The sequence below is a fragment of the Hippoglossus hippoglossus genome, chromosome 24 (genome assembly GCF_009819705.1).
Source record: "Hippoglossus hippoglossus isolate fHipHip1 chromosome 24, fHipHip1.pri, whole genome shotgun sequence".
NCBI lineage: Eukaryota > Metazoa > Chordata > Actinopteri > Pleuronectiformes > Pleuronectidae > Hippoglossus > Hippoglossus hippoglossus.
In genome coordinates this window covers 12,930,107-12,948,582 of record NC_047174.1, presented here as the reverse complement: position 1 = coordinate 12,948,582, position 18,476 = coordinate 12,930,107, and the positions used below count along the sequence as shown (strand labels likewise).

At 41.8% G+C, this 18,476-nt stretch overlaps 1 protein-coding gene across 4 annotated transcripts in view; it reads right to left on the bottom strand.

Moving 5' to 3' along the window:
- The window catches only part of LOC117758502 (MAM domain-containing glycosylphosphatidylinositol anchor protein 2-like), a 169,004-nt gene that overhangs the window by 101,298 nt on the left and 49,230 nt on the right, over positions 1 to 18,476 (bottom strand). For all 4 annotated transcript variants that reach the window (XM_034580228.1, XM_034580230.1, XM_034580229.1 and 1 more), the window contains exon 2: positions 7,722 to 7,861. In XM_034580228.1, coding sequence (XP_034436119.1) covers positions 7,722 to 7,861 — 140 coding nt within the window. The remainder of the gene's footprint in view (positions 1 to 7,721; positions 7,862 to 18,476) is intronic.

Genomic DNA, 18,476 nt, shown 5'->3' with positions numbered 1-18,476 from the left:
CTGGATCCTCTCATGCAAAATACAAAGCAAGCTGGCTTACGACGACCTCAGCAGAATTCAATATTCTCCCAGCTTATACCCCCCCAAGTTATTTCCCTTTGCCTTTTGTGTAAAGAGCTTTGAGTTTTAGGAGAGCGCAGTATCAATAAGTGCATTGTCGGAGTGACACTAAGAAGTGGGTATTCAAATAACTCCTCACCCTTTCAAAAGGGAAGTGCTTCTGTTTGTTTCACGGGGGCAGCAGACCACATTTTTGGTGAGCTTTCAACTCTCCCTGTAGCCCGGAGCTATTTTCAGTCCGTCACTCCTCTGACTTTTTTACATCTCAGCACCACTACCCGCAGGGGGAGTCCTGAAGTATGCCTGGTGAGAACAGTTTGACCCTCTTCACTCTGCTTAGTGCAATGCAAATACTCTTGATCTGAGAGGGGCTGGCGGATTTCAGCGATATGATAATTGCACCTCCCTGCCCACTGCCAGCCTGGCTGAGGTTTTTTGGCCATTTGCTGCGGCTTCTTTCTCGATCCTCAGCTGAAACTCATAAGGTGCACACAACTACACACTCAGGAATAATTTAAACAACCCAAGATGTACAACCCAGCTGCTGTTTTCCAGCTGAAATTTTTTATTCCTGCCCGTGCCTTGAAATTGCATGCATATATTATTAACATGAAATGTAAATGGAGTCTAGTTTTAATGTTTTTCACCTCACACAGTTTTAAGAAAAAGGAGTGGTGCATCCATGTTTTAGCTTGTTCTATTTTCAAAAAAGAATCAAAAGTTGACATCACTTAGTTCCACAGGGAAAGGCAGAGTCAACACAATAATAACTCCATTCCCTCCTAAACCAGACACCCCAACAGAAAGATCAACATTTGCTTATAAGGAACGCAGAGGCTCGTCTAGATTAGCATCCTACAGAAAATCCGAGCAGTGTTTGAGACCACACATGCTGCGATGTCACGGCAAGAGCTAATTAAAATGCGCCCAGTGTCTGTTGTTATGCAGGGATCATATGCTGGAGCACGCGTATTCAGTGAATCTCCCATAATGCCTGCTGTGACGCTTCCCTCTCCTCCAACTACAGACTGGTTTCTAATTGCTTGCCATCTTTTCTTTTAGGCACTGATGGTGGTCTGTGCAGCTCAGTGGTGCAGCCAAGTGTGGCTGAGCATGACAATCAAGTGATCAGAAGAGGCGGCGGGGGGTCCAAATCACAAATTGTGAGTGCACAGACTCTACAGGTCTACATTAGAAAACACTGGCCCTCAAAAGAACTGGTGATCATGTGAAACACGAGAATCTAAACTGCATAGGAATCACACACTTAAAGATATTAAAATGAAATAATAATCAGGTTGATTAATAATAATAAATAATAATAAATACATTTTCCCAGTACTACCCGTGTGTCTGTCTGATGTAGTCAAATTCATTCATGTGCATTAGACAGTGTGGAGTTCAAGGGGAAACTGCACTTTATATGGCAAACTGTGAAAACAATAAATGGTTTTAAAAATAGAAAGATCAAAAACACCATCTGCTAAAGACACCAGCACTGTAGGCTAACTGTCATGGGAGCATCCAAAACAGATCACATAGTCCAATTGGTCTGTATAAAGTGAAATGTCCCAGGGCCCCAGGTCAGCTTATTTGTACTCGCTGACCCGTGGCGCTGTGAGTTGAATCTGGCTGGCCAATAATTGAAACAAAAAAAAACGGTGTTTGCAATGTGGTGTTGCTGGCTACTGCAGCCTGGTACTCAAACAAAGTAGTGTGGACATAATGGATGGAGGCCAGGGCAGGGGAGACAGGCGCAGATGGCTTCATCATCAGGGACTCTTTGATGTCCGTTCTTAACATCAAAGACAATGAATAAAGCTGGAACATGGTGACCCTGAACAGATAAAGCTCTATATGCTCTCCTCACGCAGAGATCAAGGCAAAGGGTTTATGAGTCATTAAGTTTAATGTACAAAGGGCAGAATCTTGGACTTATTTTCAGTATTCAAACACAAAGTCCAGGTTCCCCTGGCGGATATGTAGATCCGGAGGAGACCCACACAATCGGGGCAATCTCACTCCTCAGATAACTTTGGTTTTTACCGACTCTGTAAGAAGGAACAAGAAGAAGTAGATCCAGTAGATGGCGGTAATGCACCTTGACGTTGGTTGCCACCCGCCAATAAACCGAACAAAGAAGAAGTTATTTTCAGAATCGATTAATGTATTCACAAATTTTCTGTCTAATCAATTAATCATCCAATCTATCAAATGCCAAAAAATACTTAAAAGCAGTTGACAATTTGTTAATATTTGTCAGGGGGATGGTACCAATGCCAATCATGAATTTCAACCAAACTTAGTGTGAATATTATTTGTGAGTAATATTAACACAGTACAGTAGAGAGCTGTATGCTTGTTGCTTGAAAGCGCACAGCGAAGGTGGTGTCCAACAAGTTTATTCTAAATCCTGTCTGCCTGCAGAATTCATGATAGAAAACAGCAAAATAGCAAATCGTCTAATTTGAAAAGTTGTATGCAACTGATGTGTGTGTATTAATCCATCTCAAAACCACTGCGCATAAACACCACTCATGTGCGGATAATACAGATCCGCACACAGAGGAGAAACCACAAGGTAGCATTTTTGCTCCATGTGCACAAATGTGGCCCCATGAGCACGGGGCTGTGACGAACCCAATCTCGTCCCCCCCTGTGCACTGGCAACCGCTCAACACTCGCTCGACCGCCAAGTTGACTTTTGATGCTTTGGAGGTGGGAACAGCCACCGATGGGTCGGCCCTCCCTACGTGCTCACAACTGCTCAACACTACGACTTCATGACTCCGTTATTGATTATTCAATTAATTGACTAACAATTTCAGCACTTGCTAGAGGGAGATGAGAGAGAATGATAGAGGGATAGAACGGAGTAGAAATACAGCTTTTATAAGATATGGAGAGCAGGGAGAGGTTTTCATTTTCCTCTTAATCAATTAATCCTTTAATCTATAATCTGTCCAAAAAAGTGAGGTGGAAATCCAGCAGCCTGACATCTTTCAACTTCTCTCTTCGTCTGAATAATAGATTTTGCCGCAACATTTGTTTGAGACGTTCACATTCCCCACAGGATCGATTGAAGTAACTTTTTTGTTTCCCCAACTTTTCATCCAATGTCATCGCCAGGTCATCAGACTGAGGGAAAACCACTGGACACAACTTATACTTTGTTTTCTCCTTCTCCTCAGAGAGCTACGTCCCACAAATCCTTCCAGTGACCTCTGCACAACACATCTATGAGAATTCTACTCCATCGCCCCCCTCAAGCCTGCCAGATGCCAACCTTCCCAGTCTTCTTGCACAGCCCATAGTAACGCCTTCAAATGCCAAACCCACGGGGCAGCAGGGGAAAAGGACATATTATACGACGTGCGGTTGACTGACAGGGACATATATTTATTTGACAATTAAATGGGAAGGCAGACAAGTGTTGCGGCCGCCACTAGTGTGATTGTGTTTCATTGTATGTGAGTGTGTGTGTGTGGTTGGAAGCATAAAGGACTTTATTGTTAGAAAGCAAAGCCTCTGTTTTACCTCTGAGGAGGGGGGATGGACAGAGAGATCCACCGTGAGGAGGCTGCTGCCTGGTTGGACCCCATCCAGAGACTCCATCAGTAGGAAGGCCTGATGGGCGTCTATGTAATTTTAGCAGTGTGCATATTGATGGACGGAGGGAGAGAGACTGAAATCTGGACAGTGATGAGGAAAAAAGTAATCTTGTGATTTGCTAATGCAGAACTAATTTCAGCCATTTACAGGGAGAGACAGAGTAGTGTGACGGCTCCCTTGGAGACGGCAGTCCAGATGGTGAGGGGGGCTTACGTTACTGATGGTATGTTAAAAAAAACGTAATTGAGAATGACTCCATATAGTTAGAGGAATCCTTCTTTTTTTTATTATTGATGTAGATTTGGTTGTGGACAGTAGTGTCTCTCCCAATGTCAAGGTAAAACTAAGATGTCCCTTTTAATGCTTTTAGTCACCTATTTATAAAAAAAAAAAAGCACAAAAAAGGGGATTCCTGACCTAATGATCTAGCAACCCCCAGGCTTCAATGGTGATGAGTGAACACAGATCTAGAGGTAAGGTATTTAAAGTAAAGCAATTTGAAGATCATCAAACTACACACTGAGCTACGCACTCCTGATTCCACACATCAACCTGGGCCCAGCTCACATTTTCCATTTAGTAGCAGTTTCGAGAGAGACCTTGCTTTACTACAGCTGCTCTCAGTCAGGCACTGAACTCCAGATAATCTCCAGGCATTCTCCAAGGCACATGTCAGAGGGAAAGCCTCCGGAGTAAAAACTGATCCAAATCAGCAGGAGATCCTCCGCAGGATTCACTGCTAGCGAGTTGGTGTGATGATGATGTTTCTAAGACGCATCGATACATTGTTTTTTACTGAAAAAAACAAAAGGAAACTAAAATAATTTGGGAGGAAAAGGCAGGGCCATACGCATAGAACAAAATCGACAAAGATGTCAGGAGAGCCAACCCCAGAATTTCTGTGAACAAAAACACCTGGCCTCTTTAGCATGTTCGAGGGCCTCAGAAAGACACCTGAGGTAGAAGATGAGCAGATGTCAAGAAAACCAAACGATAAACACTTATTATTACAGACTATTAAATTATTTTTTTGAGAAACTAATGGTTAGCCCTTTGATTTGATATATGCAAAAAGGCATAAACTGGGGATATAAATACTCCTTTTGGTTGATGGACAAATAAATAAACATCATTTTAAGAAACATGGGTCTGGACCAGCAACACCATGTGTCATACACTCTATGTGTAACTCTGACTCTCGACTCCACTCTGGTCATGTGCATAGTACTGTGAAATGAGTTTACATTTAGTAATGTAGAAACTACTCATTGATGTGCACTGATTTAAACAGCTGGATAAGTCTGTACTGACCTCCATCATGACGGTCGTAAATTATTCATCAATTACTAATTGATTCAACTTAATGATCTGTTTTGAGGAGGTAGATCATGGTGCTGTTTGAATTAAACACAACATGGGTGTCTGTTATTTTGTACGATAGTATTTTTATCAATGAGCGCAGGCTAAGTAACTGAGTAACTCCTCTCTGCGTGATCCAACATAGAGGGGTGTTTAGGGCCAAAAAATGAAGTGGAAGTGGCCAAAAAAATAAAGCGATCAATAAATGCAGCTTTAAATTCACCTCCTTAAAGAAGAGAGCATAAATCTCATCACACTGTTCATCAGATTCGATACTGAGAGAAGAGGTTAATGAACCTCTTCGAGCGTGATGACCACTTTGCCGTCTTTATTGGTATTGGCAGGTCAGGCAGGCGGCTCCTAATGTCGACTGCTAACCTGTGGAGGCTCAGGTGATGATGGTTTAGATGGTTTTTGGAAAGATGGTAAACTGTTGATTTGTGAGTTTGTGGATAGAAATCATTTACCCTGTCAGGCTAGTTTTTGTAACAATTCCATGCATCAGCAGGCACAAGGGATATGTATGTATGTATGTATGTATATATATATATTAAGTACGAGATACAGAGCTTGTATGCACCTCTGAAAAGCTCTAGACATAGAGATATAAATATTTGCCTCGTTCTCACTTACAGTAGGTTTGGGTGGATTTCATTTTCATCTGATGTTGGGGCAAAAAACACCATGAAACTAACTTTGATATGCTAAATCATGCTTATTTTGATATGTTAATCAGGATATGCAGAAACCAGGATATGATGATACATCCTTAAACACCTTGTGCACTTTTAGCTTGTATGTGTCACTGTATGTTTACATTCCCGTTTGTTTGTTTGTTTGCAAGATTATGAAACAACTACAGAACCAATTTTATTGAAACTTTCATTGTGAGACCGGCCAGACTCCCAGGTTGTATATACAACTCATGTTGTAGCAAATACATACAACAAATGTTCTGCAGAATTGAGGTCTGAGTGTCTATGTATCGATGTGTAGTCCCATAAAAAAGTGTGTGCAGAGCAAGTACAATCTCCATATTGGTTGTCTGATTAATAAAACGCCCCACCAATTATAAAACCGTTTGCCCCATTAATCCGGTCAGGACACAGTGAAAAGTGCACTACAACCTTTGCAAAGAGAACAGATTGATTTTTTTTCTTCCCACATATGCACTTGAAAGAAATAGAAACTCGACTCAATTAAAATGTGGAAACTTGGGGCAAAGACAGACTCGGAACATGTTCTAGGGATTAATATTTAATTCTAATGAAAGGATGAGCTTTTATCGCTGTATTAACTTGAGTCGTTTTCCCGATGAGGTCGCGTACCCTTGTGTTTTTCCACTGACATCACAAAGCCAGCCTTGGGTCCACCGCCACCCCAGATAACCTCCTCGGCTTTCGGAAACCTCTCAGAGTGAGCGTGCGCCGCCCGCGGTCCCAAGACACGACCAGAGGGGGACAAAGCTGACATACTCCAAACTTCGGAGAGACACAGCCGAGACCCGCTGTGCCAAGGGATCTGCGTGAGTCTCATAATGACTCGGGTTCAAAGGAGATCCTTCCTCTCCTGTCACAGCCATGCGTCGCCTTTTGATCTCCCACTCATCCATGCCCTGCACCCTTTCCTCCCCTCACTCTGCTGTTCTTCAGAAATTCTAATTAAGAGGAAAGACATATAATGAGTGCGAAGATGGCCCCCCCCTCCACCCTGACAACAGAAGGAGATGAACGGTTCTCCAGAACCTGTCGCTAATTTAAGAGGCCTCACCTTTTCAACAGAAATATAAAGATCAATATGTTCTTTTGCGTTGACGTCCAGAGGGGAAGTGTACAAACTAATGGCTCTGTTTATCGATCAAAGGAGGAATTATATTAATGAATGCAAATGAGCTCGGCCCTGACCGGAGATAGCGCTGAAGTTCCTTGTCATTCGTGTTATTAAGCAAATTGGAAACAACATTCGATAAAAGTCAGAAAGGTTAGTGTGTGCAAATCCTGCCCGGAATAATACGAGGACGAAATGTGATGGTTGGGTTATTTACGGCAGAGCTGACATTTCTACCTGCATGGATCACGTTCGTTGGCATTTTGTCGTAGCAAATAGATGGGATCTTGTTTCTGCTGCTCGCCTCCCGTTATTAACATGATTTTTATCCACACATTTCTCCGATTTGGGCGAGAAAAGCAATAAGACAGAGACACAGCGAGAATAAATTAAAAGCCTGATTTCTTCAGAAACAAAAAAGTGGAAGGTCTTTTAATTAGATCACATCAGAAAAGTGAATAAAAGAGTTTTGAGGGAAATATAACTCTCTTTCAGATGCTGAGGGCCCATGTGCATTCACATGACCCAGAGTCTTCTCACTGTGGCCTGTTTCTCACTCATTAGGTTTTGTTTTGGCAGCTGTTTTGGGCTGTTTCACGTCTGCACTCTCATTAGACTTGGAAGCTTTCATTATCAACATGCAGGTGCACAATGCAACATAAACCATCAATAATTAAAGGATTAAACTTTTAAGCTGCTGCCACTCAGTGACTTTAATACAGAATTAAAATAAAAAAGCCGCACAGAAGGAGAGACAGGAGGAGAGATGGGATAAATAACTAGGATGTTGTCCCATGATTATTCTTGTTGTGCGGCTGCATGTTGGAATTGAAGGGCAGGTGAACGGATGGCGAGTTACTTACATGTGGCCGCGGATGCCCCGTAACCAAACAGGTGAGCTCCAGGGTCTCTCTCTCCCGGATGGTGTAGACTCTCTCGGTGTGCCGCTCCTCCTCCACATTACAGGCGTGCCCTGAGTGTATAATGCGAACAGTCGGGGGTGCTGCAGAGGGGGGAAAAAAGCACAAAGTGTGTTAGCATTCTGGTCGTTTGTGAAGGGAGTGTGTAGTTTAGCGCAACAGATGGTATATCGAAAAAAGAAGTCGTCTGATTTAAAACAAGGCTCCTTCAAAGCTTGGTGGTCGTGTTTGCGCTGAACACAACAGAGCAAACTAATCAGATGTATTTGTATTTATCTTTGTGGAGCAAAGTCATTTAATCATTTCAGTATTAAGCACTGCTAGGAAAACTGAGCATATCCTGGAATTCGATTGGCCCGGAAACGCAGTTTAAACAACAGATACTCCCACTTTTAGATTCGGTTCACTGATAGAACCTGTGCATTTTATCAACATAATTTTTTTTTTTTAGTGAAGCATCAATTCAGGTAATAAAGGACAAAAATTCATATAAGGTTTTATTTTTTTTTTAGCTGAGAAGGAGCACACCTGACTCGACTCATTTTATGAATTACATTTGGGTCTTGCCCCTGTGGTGCCCAAGTTAATGTTAGCAACTTTGTTTTGCTTCATATTTAATCGTTCAGACAATTCAGATCCACAAATACAGCAAGGGACACAGCACTGCAGCATCTTCAAAACACCAAACAGCTGTGACCCTGAAAACAGACACCACATGTCACAACTTTACTTTAGTATTTTCTATCGTAGTCACACTTGAGACATGAGAATAGATTTGACAGTGTGAATTATGCGATCAAAAAGGATTTAGTCTTTGATTCACCAAAACTAAGTGTTTTATAGGTTGACTTCTGCTACTTTCTTATCAAGGGATGTGTCAAGAGGCCACACGATTTCTTTTCTTGATCTATTTCTGTCATTTTGAGTCAATATTTGACCGTGCAGAGTAACCTCGACATTTGCTGATGCAGGATGTAAGAGACTGAAAATAATCTCCACAGAAACATGGTGAAAGTAGATGTGAAGATGTGAGAAGCAGTAACCGGCGGATATCACTTCCAATTTGAAGATGACACTCAATTTTGAATCTTAACCTAATTAGCCAGTGTGTGCACTGTGCAGCAACGATTCAAATGCAATGTCAAGTAGATGACCAACTGTAAACAACCAATGGTTAGAAGCAATGTGTTTAAATAGCTCTCCTTATCGTCTCTGCTCTGGGAAAATATCAGAATGAATCAGTTCACTTAAAAAGAAAGAGAAAGTAAGCAGTAATAATAATTGAAAAACACAGAGTGCAAAGTAATAGTAATATTATCTTTCGGACCAATGTCTGAAAGTGACTTTGGTATAATTTCCCAACATTTAAATATTAACCTAAAATATCCTCAGCTGTCATTGGACCATATGGAGTGTGTGTGGTGTCCATGTTTAAAAGGTAGATATTTCATTTTGCAACAAATCTCATCTTTTAGCACAATCATTTTAGCATAATGTTCTAATGTTATGCAATTAGGGATATAAAACTGCCAGAAACTGCAATATAGGTTAATCACATTCGCTACTTTTCAGCAGAGACACACACTGAAGTGCAAGTTCAGGACTTTAAACTATCCACAGCTGTTCTCACTGCACCGGGGCTTCTCTCCAACACGTAGTCGACAGAAAGTCAGCGAGAGGCAGGAAGGATATTTAAGTTACACCAACATACAGCGAGACATAAGGGATGGGGGTTAAACGGAACGGAGGAATGAGTGATCTGCCTCAAAACGACTCGCTTCCACTGAGCTGTGAAAGCGCCGTTGCATGCAAGCGACCCCTGACAACACTGAGCATCTGTTCAGCGTTTAATTCCTCTCCAACTTGCATGATTTGTGAAGAGGTTTGGGATGAGATGATTTGGGGAGCGGATGCAGGATATGATTAGGAGGAGGAGAACAAATTGGTGGGGGAAAGGAAAAAAAAAAAGAAAAAAGAAAGTCAGGCAGAAATCATAAGGAGTGTCGCGTGGCTTTCATGTCGGAGGAGCAGCTTCCTGTGCGGGCCTCTCTCGGCAGACTCAGCCCCGGCAGCAGACTACCTCGATCCAGGCTGCGATGCTAATGAGCACGGCTGCACTCCTTCCTTACACTGCACTGGGAGTCTGGAGCGCAGTGTAGCCTTAACCACTGGTCCCCTCCGTGTTACCGACCATATTTGTCTCATTCAGCTTTGCTAGCTTCGTGTTGCAGATTGATGAACGCCTATACAGATGCTAACTGGTCGCTCATGAAGAATCGTTGGTGCGCTCTTCGTCTCGATCCTCTCTCTCTACATTTGGAGATGAATACAATATGCTGGTGAATCCCACAAGGGCGGATAAGGGCTTGAGAAATAGGCTCAGTGTACGGCCGCGTCACGCAAGGCTGCCACTTAAAACAAAAAGGGCTTAGAAACGAGACCCCAGGGCACAAGCCAAACAAAGTGCTAATGCCATTCACTCCAATGAGCCAGTATCTCTGCAGCATACTATCAGTCCTGGAGGAATGTAGAGAAACACCCCATAATTAATGATCTTCAACTGCCATAGCTGCTGCTGCAACCGCTGCACACACACATATAAACACACACTCGGTCTTTACGCAGAAAAACACTGAGCTTGCAGCGACAAAAGCAAATAACCCTCTCTTAAGCGTACGTAATGAGCACAGTAATGTTCACACAGTCACACATATAACATCATTCAGATCACTTGGCCCAAAGCGTGAACTCAAACCGCCGTCATTACCACATAATGTCCTGTGTGTTTAGTTTTCATGAAGCCCCTTGATAGTCTCCCGATAGTAGCGACTCGCAGCGATATTCAGAAAAGATATCCCGGAATGGATAATGAGACGTTAACGCAGAGTGGGATTCGCAGGCAGCTTAAAGTGAGACGTCAACGCACTGACAGGTCGGAGATAAAAGACGTCCTGGAAGAGGGGATGCAGGTGGTGGACAAAGCTTTCAATGCATCACAGCGGGACACACACAGTCGGTGATGCTACTTAACACAACACAGGTTTATTATTTAAACTGGGATGCTCTTCTGTGCAGGAAATTATGTAAAAATGTGAACCAAGCATATACTCATTTTTTGGATCAATTAAGTACTACAGTATTTATTTTGTGCTGCTTTAAATCCATGTAATGTTCAGAGGGGAAGGAAGTAATGATGTATAAAATTGCAACAATTGTTTTGCACAGTCTGAGCTCGTGCGACGTATAATAACCTTATCTACTTCAAATTCTGAATTATTGACAAAACAATAAGCATTTATGGATTTGCTACATTTGTTCTTCCTGAATCAACAAGCGTTGCACCTCACACGCTGTACAATACAAGTGTTTGAATTTACAATTCACAAAATGCTCTGTGTTATGGAGCTTGTTATGGTTTAGGTCTATTTTGTTTTATTCTTTTTCACTTAATAGTGACTTAGAGTAAAGTCAGAGGAAGATGATCTGAATCCACCACATGTTTGTGTTGTAATACAGACTCCCCTTTCTTTTACTGCAGTAGGCGTAGGACCCAAGGTGAAAGTAGTAAACCAGATAGATTACAACTGATGGAAGGTGAATAATATCTCTGCAGGAGGACACTCTGACTTTCTGACAGAGAGATAACACACAACAATGGTTTGGAGAGATGAGCCAAGGTTAAGAAACTTGTCCAAAAGTAGCTCCACATGAAGACGTGGCCACTGTGACGTCGGGAGATTATAATACTGCTCAGCTCAGATTTGATGATGATAACGTGACCATGATGATGATGAAAAACGTTCATCAGTCATTCATCCTGCAATATTTCCCTCACACTTTTCACTGTATCTTTTTTGTACGAAGTGTAACATAGTAAAAGCCTGCATTTGCTTCAATGTGTCCTGTGGTGTTTTCTTGTAAAAAAAAAAAAAAAAAGTTATGTTGACACTTATCTTATCACTTAACAAAATGATTTGTGTCCTTGAGGTATTTCCCTCCTCGTGAAACAATTCGTTTTTAATATTTAAAATTGTGCATTGTTTACATTATTGTTTACCCATCTGCAGATTTAGCTGGAACAAAATGGGCTCACATTTGTCAAAACATTGCTCTATAGCCCATTTAGTGGTCAAAAACCACAAAAGGTGCCTTTAAAGATAAGTAAAGTAGCATTATGAACAACATGTACTTTACATATCCAAGTTTTTATTGTACAGAATGGCACCTTTCAGATTCCTCAAGGTCAATAACTTTTGTGGAAAAGAAGCAAGATCGGCATTTTAGTTCTGTAGCTGGTTCAAATCGAGGTATTTTAAACCATTTTATAGTGTATATGCATGTTTACCATCAATTAATCAATAATCTTTTTCTCTAAGCCACCATCCTCCACTACATCTGTCATTAGGAGATAACACGCAGAGCAAAATTACAAGATGTTCTTAGTGCATTTCCACGACCAACAGACAATTATCAGAATAGCCTAAAAATGGACACACAGAATGTGCCATCTGTGTGCTTGAGTGTGTGTATACTCATAAGTGTACAAACAAAATGATCACAAACATTGCTCCATAGCCCCTCTAGTGGTCAAAAACTCCACGTGGTAACTGTAAAGAAAAGTGAAGAATCCCTGTGAACTATATGTAGGCCACTTGAAATATCCGCGGTAAAGGTATTCATCATGCAGAATGGCCCCATTCCAACTGTCAATGCATACAGTCAATAATATTACTGGGATATTATTATAAATTATAGTAAATATATTTTATAGAAAAGCATGATCAGTGTGTCAGTGCTGTAACTGTTTCAAATCGAGGTAATTCCCACAATTTTGCAGTGTATGTGCATGTTTACGGTCAATTAATCAATAATCAATTATTCTAAGCCACCCTCCTCTTCTCCATCTGTCATTAGGAGGCTACACGCAGAGCAAAATTACAAGATGTTAGGAGAGTGAGCGTTCATGTGGGCTGAGCAGCTGAGCAGAGGTCATTTGGGAGCAATGAGCTAAAAAAAAACAAGTGTGCTGGTGGCACATTTAGATGTTAATTAGATACTCTTTTCTGATGTTTTTCCTTTTTTTTCCCATCCGCCCAGTCAGGGAATTGGCATTGGCATGAGAAGCACATCTGCCACTAACACTGATGTGAGAAGTGCAAAACAGTGGAGGGGAGAGACAAAAAAAGTCAATGCTTAATATCGAGTGGATCTTTACAGTCAAACTAATGCGGAGTTGTTCTGAAATCAGTCGTTTGTTTGCTCTACAAGCGCTTGTGATTTCACAGCGCTGTTTTAAATGTCGAGCAAATGTTGTCATGAACCTGTGGGTTAAGATACAGCGTTTGCATAAATGTGCATCTGGAGTGTCACTCCCCCGCACTTCCCCACCCATGTGTGTTCACCCTCTGCAGGCGAACACACAGACACACATATACACAAGCACACGCACGCACACACACACAGCTTCTTGGTGGTTAAAAGTGAACAAAAAAGGAAGCAGAGAAGCTAAAGGCTGGAAGCAGGCGTCTAAAAATGTGGCTCTATTTTCTTCATTTCATTATCTCATTTCCATAACGGTGACATAATTTTCCTCTCTGCAGAAACACAATGAGAAAATGTACATGTGCATGTGTGCGTGAGTGCAAAGTTGTGTGAGAGTGTGCATCGTGTCCTTGTGTTGAAGGAGCAGCTCCCAGTGCAGTGCCCGGCCTTCCTTGGAATCAGTCGGGGTATATGGAGACAGCTTTATCCACTACCGCCAGTGGAAATTAAATTGGATTTGGCTAAAAGCACTCTTGTCACCACGGTTCTGGAGTGGCTGAGTGGCAGAGGGGGTTCTTGGCAGAGGCAGAGATGCTAAATTTGACAAACAAATGAATGTGAAAAGGAAAAAAAAGACTCCAACAGCTGGGGCTCGTTGTCGCTGTGGGTTTAATGTTCTCAGACCAACCCCCGAGGACCACTAACCATATCCTGCTAGTTTTCTGGCTCCGTAATCACCGACTCAGACTGGGCCAGCCAGATAGAGAGTAACAGGAGTGAGTGAGACACGCGAGGAGGAAACATATGCAATCTGCATACGGTAACAATTTAAAAAATAATTGTTTCTGTTATCACACCAGGCTTATTATCGATTCTGTGCCAGGACCACTGGAAATAAACGTCTAGTTCGTTATAAAAAGGACTGAGGGGAAAAAGCCAATTTCAGCTGTGTGATAAAACTGCACAATGCCAACTTAGAAAATGCTCAGTGATAACAGGGAAATAAGTTCAGCGTTGTTAAGCCGTCCAAAACAAAGTCAGCACCGTCATGTTTGATGTTTGCCATATGCTCTCAAAATGATGGGTTTTAAAAATAGATTGCTCCAACTTGTCAAGTACTGTACAGACAACACCTACTGTTAATTAACACTGTTTTCACATATGGTCGATGAGGGTTGATGAACACACATTTAAAACATGCTTTGTTGATTTAAAACCAGACTTCTGTCTTGAGTCGATATTGGACACTTCCATAAACACTGCCGAACCAAAAGAATTTCACCTGACGTGGTAAAAACAGCTCCTGCTACAGAAAACTAAATGTATAATTTTTTAGCATCACCATGGTTTGTATTGCATATGCTGCATCTTTCTGTATTTTCAGCATTTCACCTTTATTGACAGGATGTGAAACAGGGAGGAGAGAATGGAGGAAAACCCATAGGGAAGGGCCAGATCGGAATCGAACCCATGGGAGGACCCAAGCCTCCGACGTGCATTATGCGCATTACCCACGCAACCAGATGAGCTAGCTGGTGCCCTGTGTTTCGAGTTTTTATGAAATATCATAGCAAATAGCACAAGTATGGAAAATGTCATAAAATGACACAAACTGACTCAGTAAATTAAAGTCTGCCAACATTAGCAACCATAAGCTACTGGTCACATCAGTCTAGGTAAGCCTGCAGCAGCATGCAACTATTTCACAGTTGAATCAATCCAAGCCCATATTCACAAATTACAATTTGTCTCATAGGGCTTAACAAGGTGTGACACACTTTGTCCTTAACCCTCTACAAAAACTATCAAAAGGACACTATTAAAAGGGGAAAAGAAACCTCAGAGAGAGCAACATGTCCCAGAATGGACAGAGGTGCCAAAGATGCTGCGTATTCTCATATAGTGCAACATTATACTCCTTTTCTATGATGCTTAAATATTTTTAGAGCAGTGGTAATTGGGTTTTTGTCTACTGGGCAGCAGACAATCCCCAATCAACACGTCCAGCAGACACAAAGCCACATTGGCTTTCTGACAAATGTCCAACATTCACTCTGCTTTTTTGCTCTATTTTGGTCGGTTAACTCCTACAGGACATACCTGGCTCTTAAGCTGCCAAACGCTCCACAAATCCAGCACGTAGTTGCTTATCAGAGCTGAGCAGATATTATTTAGTGAAAATAACTGGTTCCACCGAAAAGCAGGTTTACATGAGCAGAGAAAGTAAGAAAACTAGTGATACAATAAAAATGATGAGCTGACAGATAGTAAAACATTAAATCTGAAGATATCTGCAGAGTCCAGGATTAACTCTCCGTGGGTTCATCACAATGTGTGAGTACTTTCGATTCACACGCACTTTGATTCATAGAATATTGATTAGTGTACATTTAATATTTAAAGGAGCATGGATTATGTTTAACTAGAAGATAGGAGACTCCACCATTATCTACTCCTAACATATACTCACTATATTATAATTCCATAGTGGCCATACAGTAGTAGTAACAGTAGTTAGATTAATATTATCTTCCTCAAATCTATAAAGGGGATATTGAATCATATTGCATGCTGATAGTAAATTTGACCACGAGGGATTTTGTGGTTAAGACAGTATTTGCTGCATCCTCTCAGATGATGCAGAACATCGCCACAGGTTAGACCCGTGCAAATCCAATGGATTTTAATTTTGAAAATGGGTAAACATGGTACGTTGCCAGAGGCGCCGCGCATTGGAATCTGTTATTTTCCTCATGCCTCACACTTTAGAAAATGGAGGCTTTACACTACACCTGGTTCCTGCTGCAGTATAATTGAGAAGCAACCCATCCATGAGGTCATTCATGTGTGTAAGGCCTTGAAATGGTTTGCCAGCAGCACATGCATATTATTACATCAGGCGTTGTCAGAGCGTATTGATTACACACTGTAATGCACTCGCATGCACTCCAGGGCCCACACTGTTATTGTAAACGAGACTCTGTATAGATCCGGCTTCGCGCTATCAGCACAGATCATCTATCACCCGGTTTGCACTGTTGAGCCGAAAAACACAGACACTCAGAGGGAGCGGCGACTGCAGCATCACATAGAACATGTTTGTCCGGCAGAAAGAGAGGACTGTCATTATTTGAATCAAAAGAGAAATGTCAGGTGGGAAAAAAAGGGGGACATACAGAAGCCTGCTGTTATAAATGAGGTACTTGATGAAAATTGGTTTTCCATATTTGAATTGATATCTGTTTTTCTCATTTAGTTTCATTCTCTTTCGTAATTACTTGTTGTTGCCTCATTCAATGGGTCTCCTACACAATGCAAGGTCTGAATGAAGTTCCCAAAGTCCACTACACTTCTACAGTGAAAGATACAGGCCACATTATCATCAGCAGTTACCATAGCAACCAAGCTTAATCCAATGGAGCAGGACAGAAAACAAATGAAGGGAAGTCCGAACGTCTTTAAGAAATATGCCCTCTGACATTCCTCGAGACAAAAGGAGAGCTAACTGGCCGTCTCAGCAGGACAGAAGTCAAAAGAAGTTATAACATGGATTAGGTTAATAATCACCCGAAGCTTACATTTGAATGTCCAATAGAAGAGTTCCTCAGACAAAAGTAAAGAAATAAAACCACTGTATGCAAGTTAGAGACAAGTTAGACTTTGTGAGTGTATACCCAGCCTTCTTTCAAGGACAGCCTCAGCCTAGGAATGGCATCACGACTCTTAACTTGATAAAGTCTTAACTGCTCCTTCATGCGTCAAGCCTCCAATAAATGCCTCTGCCCAAAACATAATTTGTAGCCTGAGACTTCATTGCTCCAGCTCACAAGATGTGCACCAGACTTGAGTTGAGATAAGTCATTACCACAGCAGAGGGGGCAGTTTGTTCAATCATTCAACAGACACGGGGCACCATGGGAGCACAACACAACTGTGCACATCTGTGGCTCTCAGAGGGGCTATTTATAGCTGGGCAATGTAGACAAGTACACGCACACACGCACATGTGCACACACACGCACACACACACACACACACACACACACACGCACATACAACGATCACATAAACACACACGCATACATGCACACACGCACATACACACAAACAAACACACATAAAACTTCATTTTGGACAGCCTAACCATAACCTCTTCATACCTAACAACAATCCACATATTACTTCTTATCTTAACCAGGAGCTCAGAAATTGGATTTTGTCTCATTAGGATCAGGTTTTGGTTGCATCAGGTCTAATGGTCCTGACAAGATCAGCGTATAAACTAGGAAAAAGTCCTACAGAGGTAGCAAAAGCGAGTACACACCCACACACACACACTCACACTCCTTGTTACTCTAAAATTAGGCCAGTGTGAACCTGCCACAGCCCTGCTGAGATGGAAAGAGTGGAAAGAGAGATGACTGTAGAGGGTGAAGGTGGGGGAGATTTGGAGGACATATTACTCGGCGCTCCACAGCAGGGGTTATGGAGCTTGACTGCATACAGCTGCATCCATTATGCTCATGCAGGCTTGATGTCGTGCGAGCCGTCTCGAGGAAGTGACACAAACGAGCCCGGTTTCATGTCATGTATTGACTAAAGGCCGTTAGTAGGTGCTTGGTTTTTACTCCAAATCAAATGTTTGAGGTTTACGCTGCGAGGCGCTGTGAGGTGCTGTGAGGTGCTGTGAGGCGTTTGGCTTGAAGCAGCGCTGTGACTGTGTCGTATCTGTCCATGGTGCTGAAGCATACAGCCCCTCACACTCCACTAATGCTGGGAGAGCCTGCTGCAAAAAACACAGCAACACCTGCTGCCTACACACAATGTTTGCATCAGATAAACTAAATCCTGTTGTTTGAGTAGCCATGCCAAAAAAGTGAATGACTGAAAATCAGCAAAAACATTGATTATCACTTAGTTGGTAGTAATTTTTAAGCAAATCTGTGCACTCTGGTTGCTTATAATGGTCATTTTTAAAGATTTTCAAATAATTGATGGATCAATAGCAGATTAAGTCTATAATGTTGATAGTAAAACTGCAGCCTTCTGTCAACTTCATCAGCTTTCATTAACGCTTGAACATTCATGATGGTACTGGCAACACTAAAGACTAAAAAAGAACAAACTACAGTTTCAGAGACCTGGAAACCAGCACTACATAAGAAAGAAAAAAGAGAAAGTGTTATTAAATTTTGTTCCTGAGTTACAGATCTTCCTCGCTGCAGATACTGTGACTTATCATAGCAGGAAAAGCACAGGTGGAACTAATGTCATCAGTGATGGCTGTGTACCAAGTGTCCCTGTAAGCCAAGCCGGTGAGCCAGCATGCACAGTAATAGGGCTCTGGATGTCTCTCCCCTGAATTTCATGGAGTATTTATATTGATATCAATGCGAAAACAAAATGTCGTCTCTGAAAAAAAAAGTTTATAACTTT